We start from the raw sequence: 8368 nt of genomic DNA on the forward strand, positions 1-8368 counted from the left end.
TTGAGAAAGACTTTAGTTTTCTTTATTGGCCTTCTGTTTTGTTTACTCTCGTTTGTTTACATTGTAGAGGTATGCCAACGTTTGAATATGAAATGTCAAACCCCTTTACTTGTCAAATCTTCTAAGCGTTGGCGGTTGACGTATATCGGTCGGCGTATGACAAAATTATAATTCAATTGATTTTTAATAAAAAATTTATGAATATGAACGGCTTTGTTTTGTTTTGGTTTTAAAGTGGTTTTGGCCAGTCTTTTGACTTATATCGCCACAACAAGCAGTAAGTTAAATTTATTTTATTTTGAAGCCCGTAGGCGTAATAGGTTAATTTTCGAAAGCGCACATGTCAAGCGATAGCCTAACATGACGCCATATTGTTTTAAAGCCCGTAGGCGTAGTCTCTACATGTAATTTTATGTCTTCACGGTGAGCCGTCCGAAGACGAACTGAATATGAACGGCTTGTTGTTATAATTTTTTTTTTCTAAGGGCGAAACCTATAGCTCTGCGTGTTGCGTTCAAAAATATAAAAACAAAATACATGTATTTCAAATTGAAAACAACAACAAATACATGTATACTGATGCAGATTTTAATGACAATGATATCCCACCATTGGAATTTGAATAATTAAACCATTTTCATACCGCTCGTCCAGTATGTTGGAAGCGGTACTGAAATTTGAAACAACGCTTATTACATCAATTAATTTGTTTCAAGAGAAAAGCAAAACAAAGTTTCCGACGATATATCGTGGAGAAGTTTGAAGGCTAGACTAGAATGAAGGAACCACAATTGTCGGCTAAGATAGAACTACTTGAAACTCATAGAAAAATGGACGATGCCGCCTATTTTTATGAACTGATCGTTTCTGCAATTGAAAAAAATTTTTATATCATTTTATACTTCATTTTATATGCTGTTTATATTAGAGCTTTTTGCAGGGTTAACCTTCTTTATGAGGATTTGTTTGAAATATAAGCAATGGAATTGACATTTAAAACCCAGTCGGTTTGTTAAATCCTGATATATATAAACGGGGTATTATTAAATTTTTCTTGTTTCACTTTGGTACTGATATACATACGTACATAGTTTTATATGCTGAAATAATCATATATTGTATTTTATTATCCGTTTAAAGGATTGCATCCGTGAGTTTCATTTCGTAACTTGAAACATTGTCTTATGCTTGGTTTACATTTACGAAATCCACTCGATTTCAACTGTCAAATCCATAGGTTAAACGTCATATGAAATCCAGATGAGATTTCATTTGACGTTTAAGCTATGGAATTGACAGTTGAAATTGAGTGGATTTCGTAAATGAAAACTTAGCATTATATGTGCTTCAGCACGGCAAATTTTGAAACGATCCAAAATGTGACATTAGTTGCATTTAAACGCATTTTGTGAACATTCGTGCGGCTGGTATCAATTAACAGATCAACGACAGGACACGCGATTTCATTTATATTCCACCATTTTTTCGATTAAACTGTTTCTGGTTAATTTTACTTAACGTTCGACAACTTCCAGCACTTCGGCCCCATCTTCAGTGCATCCCTGCAAAAATACCAAGAAATGCATAATTGTTCTCCAAAAAGACATACGACGTACTCACCCTTATTACGGTTGGCGTAGTCGTAGACGTTCGAGTGACGTAGACGTTGTCGTAGGCGTAGTCGTAAGTTACATTTTTTGTGTGATGAAAAATTATATACAACGAAAATTTTTGATTTTTATAGCATGTTACATCCTTAAAAAATCGAAAGAAATACATTCTTAATTCCCAGAACGGATTTCTCGTTTTAAATATAACATTTATTTTATTTAATACGACAAATGGGTATTACGTATGGCGTTGAAATACGAGGAAAGAGCGTGACCGATTTTGTAAACGACAGCATATAAAAATAGAAACAAATCAATTTCAAAAGATTTTTAGGCAATGATTATTAAAACATATTGGAAAATAACTATAATAAATACAAACTTTACTACTTTTATTCATTTGCATAAGATAAATTTCGTGTTTTTATCAGATGACAAACTTTCTATTGAAAATCTGTTAGAGTCCTCCCATAAGGATTCATGCAATGCAAATTTCTTAATTTTTGTTCAAGAGATGATTTCCTACGAATTGTTTTACAATTAAAAAAATATAATTTTTTTAATTTTGTATGAGAAAAAAAATTGTCGTTGTCGTAAATGTTACGTGGTACCAAAAAAATATCCCTACGACAACGACTACGCCAACGACCACAAAAACGTCTACGCCGAACACTTATTTTGATTGTAAAAACTGTTGTGTTAGTTGTTCTTCTGAATTAATAGTTTAAAAATCATCTACTATTAATTCTATTAATTTCTGTTACCAAAAGAATTCTTTAAAAATTTAAATTTTTGCTTTTTTGTACAAATACATACATAATACCAATTAGACGTTACGACACGTCAGTTTGCAATTTTGGATACGACAACGCCAACCGTAATAAGGGTGACTATGTATTTCTATGAATATCGCGACTCGGCAGTTTCAATTAATGCATGACTAGAATGAAGGTTTCAGGTTTGAAAACATATTTTTAAAGTCATTACTATAAATTTGCATTGGCATGAATGGCGATTCGGCATGGTTAGTATCTTGCAAAAACATATAAAACGGTTGATTCGAGTAATGTCCAATTTACATTAGCAACTTTTTCGTCATTTAGAGCTGTTTCGTCATGTATTTGCTAAAACAGGCAACATTTTGCATCATTTACCATACAAAAATAAATGACGATAGCTACGTCATTTATTCTAAACAACGCTCGAAAACACCATACTTTTATACGCAACCCTGCTTTTTCGTCATAAACTACCAAAAAATGCAACTGTTTTATGATGTCTTTGTTTGTGTGTGTTGTAGAAAAACAAAAATACTCAAACGATGACAAAAGTGAAAATAAATGGTTAAAAAACTTGCAAAAATTATGTTTTGTTTGTTTTTGGAATTAATTTAAGTTATTTGATACACATTTGTGTTGTGAAATTCCTATTTTTCTGAATAAATATATTGTCTGCGTGTGTTTGTGTTATTGTATAAGTGTGTATGTGCGATTGTGTGCGTAAGCAAATGACGCAAAAAAAAAACAGATGTAAATACACTTCATTTGATTCTAGGATTTCGTAAAACGAAATCATTTAATATGCAACAAAACAACGTATTTCTTCTATTCTTGTATTCTAGTCCCTCTTTTATAAAAATAATATACATAGGCCCGTTATTATATGTGACCGATAGTTAAAGAAATTATATTATCGGACAGATAAACCAGCTTTGGTTATTACGAGTTCCATTTACCTATGAACTGTCCGATAAGCAAAAGGTTAGACCATCTTCCTTATAACTTTTAAAGTTGAGTTTACTCAATTCATGTTGCCATATTTTATATAAATAATATGACAATAACAGCAAAATATATTCAAATAAAAAATGGAAAATACAAATCGTTTGTTTTATATTGAAGAACTGGATGATATTTACGAAAATATTCAGCCAAAAAGAAGAGCAGCAAAAACATTCCGTCAACAAGTGGACTATCTTAAATTTTATGATGAAAAGGAGTTTGTAAAAAGGTTCAGAATTTCAAAAAGTACGTTTCAATTTCTATTACAAAAAATCGGCTGTTCCATACAGGCAAAAGTGTTAAAGTATGTACAAAATAATTTATAAATCGCTGAATCACTAATCGATTTTATTTCAGACCATATGCCGTGTCACCTCAAACGAAGCTATTGATTACATTAAGGTTTTATGCCAGTGGAAGCTTCCTAATTACGGTTGGTGACTTTTGTGGCGTTAGTGTCACTACAGCAAGTCGTGTAGTTAAAGAAACGTCGAGTGATTTGGCCTCAATGTCAAAGGATTATATTAAATTTCCCTCTGATGTGAACGGAATGCAAAAGATATCGTCAGATTTCTTTTATATTGCAAAATTTCCAAAAGTTATTGGAGCCATTGATTGTACCCACGTCCGTATTCAATCCCCAGGAGGAAATGACGGAGAAATATTTCGTAATCGAAAAGGATACTTTTCATTCAATGTTCAAGCCGTGTGTAATGCTAAACTTATGTTTCAAGACTTGGTAGCTAGATGGCCAGGATCTTCACATGACAGCAATATTTTCCAAAATAGTCGTTTAAAATTTCGATTCGAAGAGGGTCATTTTCAAAATTATGTTCTTCTCGGAGATTCTGGATATAAACAATGTAAATATATGATGACTCCATTGCTAAATCCAAGCACTAGAGCAGAAGCACTTTATAATGAATCTCAAATTCGTACACGCAATACGATTGAGAGATGCTTTGGTGTTTGGAAGAGACGTTTTCCTGTATTATCAACAGGTCTGCGTTTGGCTACTGCAACGAAAATGGCAGTTATCGTGGCATGTGCAGTTCTTCACAATATAGCCATAATAGAGAAGGACCCACTTCCGCCAACTGAGACTGAACTAATACCTGAAGAAAATTTTCCAGATTATATGGAGGACACTCAAGTTATAAATCAAGCCAATTCATTTGCAAGAACGATTTTGATTGAAAATTATTTTACAAGGTATATTCAGAAGTTTAGGTTGCCAACTATTTTTTTTTATGATAAAACTGTGTGCTATAGTTTTCCTGGCACTGGCTTGGTATTTTTCTTATTGCGACGTTCTTCTATCCGTTTCTCGATTACTGTTTAGATTTTGGTACGAACTTCCTAAAAGATCTTCCAAATTTAAACGTAGCATGGAGATATAATATTTTCGTTCGCAGCATATCCGACGAATATTTCGAAGTGTTACAAACAGAATGGCAAAGATATTTATACCCTCCTCTTATAGTGGAAGATGTAAAAACTATTAGTTTGCTGTACTGTAACAATTACAGTACGAGACTGATTTAATATATTCGCGGTGCACACTAGGAGTAATTTCACAGAAATTTTGACATGCAATTAAAAACAAATGTAAAATAAAACGGACTGTTTGTTTCATACTGTTACGGAATTAGGTTTAACTAATCTCCGTGTAGACGTTGTTTTATTCCCCGATACGATTTGTACCAAATAAAACAGGGTTCGTTTTAGATTACGTTTCTACAATGCTTTATTTACTTTATTACACTTATTCAGAACCGACTTTAATTACAAAGCACACAGCAAGTCTCTAGTTAGCACGCAGCTACTCTTTTATCGATCTGTTCAGTTCAACGCTTAAAACACAACTCAACTCAATGTTGCCATTCGTAACTCTATTTATACCCAAAATCTCCTTGGTCTAGAAATATCTAGAACATATGGCGACCTCTCGAATCTGTGCAGCGAACACACAGACGCACATTCGCACTAAGCGAACAACCATACTCACATACATACAAGTAGACAAGCACAGTAATGACGTAATTACAACAACAAACAACTACACGAAATACAAGAAGTAGGAACTAAACGATAATTACATTATTATGGCAAAACAAACAAAAGAACATTAACAAAAGGTAATGTAACGACTAGAATGATGAAGAGAGTTCTACATGGTAGTTGTTGTTGCTTAAATAAAGTAACTGCGTAATACAAACTTTACGTTATAATTCAAATTTTTAAATTAACGGAAATTAAACTAAACTAACTTAAACCTATCAGTTACATTCGTAACAATACGAACAGTAACACAAAGCAAATTTGACGAACGCATGAAAGCATGTTTTTCCAAAAAAGCAAAATTTCATGTAAAAAATTTCATTGAAATTACTCTATTGTGAGCCGGAACATTCATATCTGCGGCTTTGAAAATATCACAGTACTAACACACACAGTATAGCCATATAAAGAAAACTATTGCTGTTTTTGCTTTACACTACGTTTACATTTACGAAATCCAGGGGATCTCAAATCCATTCCTTATGCGAAAATTAAATTCACTGGATTTCAGATACGTTTTTATGTGACTTATGCCAATGGATTTTGTAATGAAAACCTATTAGCTATTACTCTGTTAATATACTTTAGTTTTAAACAAGTTATGGCCAACACTATTTCTGTTCCAGTACTGCGAGAATCTACTAATATCATAAATAAAAAATGTTATCGTAGTTAAAATTAGTAGCTTTTTGTACGTTCTGGAATAGAATTTGTATTTGTACTTCAGTTAATACTTCAGTATTTGAAATCTACTTTCAGCCTTTTAACGAATGCCGATTAACTAAAACTCCGCTTTAAAACTTTTTTCGACCAACTGTATTTGTACTTCAGTTTTTATTTCAATGTTTATATTCAGTCTTTTAAAGAAGGTACAATGTTAATTATTTATAATTCTAAACTATGTAACAAAAAATACAATGAATTTAAAAAAGGAGATTAATAAAGCAACAAAATGAATTACACTAAAAATTTTAATTTCTTTTCCTCCAACTCTAGCTGCAGAATTTCATTTTTTAGCTTCAAAGAGGACATCTCTTGTTCATGTTTCTCTTGAGTACGCATGTTTTCCTGTTCATGCTTCTCCTGAGCACGAAGGTTTTCATTCTTGTAAAAGCTCTGCTGTAAAAGAACAAGTTCAATCTTTTCTTCTTCTAAATTACGTTTCCTTTTGCCACCGGTAACAAGCACCTTTGATTTAGGCTTTTTTAAAGACTGCGGGCCAAAGTCGGTCGACCAGTCGTTTCTTTCTATGGTAATATTCATGTTGTTGTTCTAAAAATATATAAAAATGTAAAGTTAAATAAAACAAGTCACCCTAAAGTTAAAATGTTGGTTTGGGACCCACTGTGGAACTTACATTTTCCTTATTGCTTTCCACAATAAATTCATTGGAGGTATCTAGCTCACAGTAATCAGTGACATCAGGTTCAACAACTACAACGAAAATATACAAATTTCACACATTTGTTAAACGAGTCATTTGCTCTTTTGGACTTACTAAAATCGCTGTCATAAGTATTTTCAAAGCCTGTTGCCGAATCTCCCAGCATGGACGCAATTTTCTCCGAAACAGTAGACACTTTACAGGTCGCCGATCCACCACCCGTACGATAAGTCTGTAACTTTTGTTCTGCAATTTCACTCTTTGACCGACGTTTCATGACGTCATATTTATCACGTAGTGTCCTCCAAGGTCGACGTGTTCCAATATTGGCTGCCAAGTCGTCCTCAATTTTCTTCCAGGCTTCTTCTTTTTGCTTCCAAACAACGGAATCTGATTTTTTGTTTTCTATAACATTTCTTTGTTCCTCTACTAATTTTACAAGCAGGAGCTCTTCCTCCTTTGTAAAATTTTTTGCCCGTTTTCTTTGACAGGTTTCCATTGTGGCTTAAGATTTTTTTTTGCAAGAATAAATAATTTTTTCTTTCACAAAATAATTTACAAATTTGTTTTGTTTTCTTTTAACTAAAATGAAGATGCCACTATGATAAAAAACATTTAATACCAATTACATCTGCAAAAAGTAACCATTTTGTTGCCACATGTCTGAAAAAGTGACATTTACTTTAAAGGGAAGTTGTAATAATGAAAACCGGTTAAAGTCTACTTTTTACCAAACTTTATTTAAAGTACGGTATAACTAAAGTTTCCTTAAAAGACAAGATGTAATAACGGGCCATATATTTATAAAATGGAAATAAATTAGTGAACGTTTTAGCATAAGTCGTGTTTACATTAGAACTTTTGCAATATTTACTAAATGCAGTGCAATGTAAAATCGAAAGCACAATAAACAAAAAAGTTTTGTGTCATTAAAGGGCTTGTATTTTGGTGAAAAGATAAAAAGTTATCTTTTCACCTAAATACAAGGTCTATAGCAAGAAATCGGAAGTCGCATTCTAAATAGTTTATATCCCTTTAATAGTTTGTTTGCAAATCAATAATGAAAAATTTACAAAAATGCCTAAAGTAGTATGCTGTCAATTCCTTTGCTTAAACGTCAAATGAAATCCAATCGATTTCAGATGAGTTTTCATTTGACGTATACGCAAAGGAATTGACGTTTGAAATCGAGTGGATTTCGTAAATGTAAACCAAGCAGTAGTCTTTATAGCACGGTCACATTAGAGTTTTTTTGCCGGGTTAACCCACTTCATGAAGATTTGAAGCCAGTGGGTTTATTAAATCCTGTTAAGTGTAACCGGGGTATTAGCTTGAACTGTAAAACGCGTTTTACACTTACATTTAATGCTGGTGTTTTGGAAATTTAAACGCTTTTTACATTTAACACGTTTTGTAAAACATGCATCAAATTTAAACGCTTTTTACATTTAACACGTTTTGTAAAACATGCATCATTTAAGTTGTCAATTCCATACAATAACTGTGAAATAAATGACGTAAACTCCCAAACA

General features: G+C 32.5%; 1 protein-coding gene across 1 annotated transcript; it reads right to left on the bottom strand.

Annotated features, from left to right (window-relative positions):
* Positions 1–6253: 6253 nt before the first annotated feature.
* LOC141390781 (uncharacterized) lies at positions 6254–7439 on the bottom strand. Its single transcript, XM_073963747.1, has 3 exons — positions 6951–7439; positions 6810–6886; positions 6254–6724 (listed from the first exon to the last, which is right to left on the bottom strand). Exons 1-3 carry the CDS (start codon positions 7333–7335, stop codon positions 6410–6412), a joined length of 777 nt encoding a protein of 258 aa, XP_073819848.1. The 5' UTR covers positions 7336–7439; the 3' UTR covers positions 6254–6409.
* Positions 7440–8368: the final 929 nt, after the last annotated feature.

Source organism: Musca autumnalis, unplaced genomic scaffold (assembly GCF_047663935.1).
Source record: "Musca autumnalis isolate F117 unplaced genomic scaffold, ASM4766393v1 scaffold_1, whole genome shotgun sequence".
In the NCBI taxonomy this organism is placed as follows: domain Eukaryota; kingdom Metazoa; phylum Arthropoda; class Insecta; order Diptera; family Muscidae; genus Musca; species Musca autumnalis.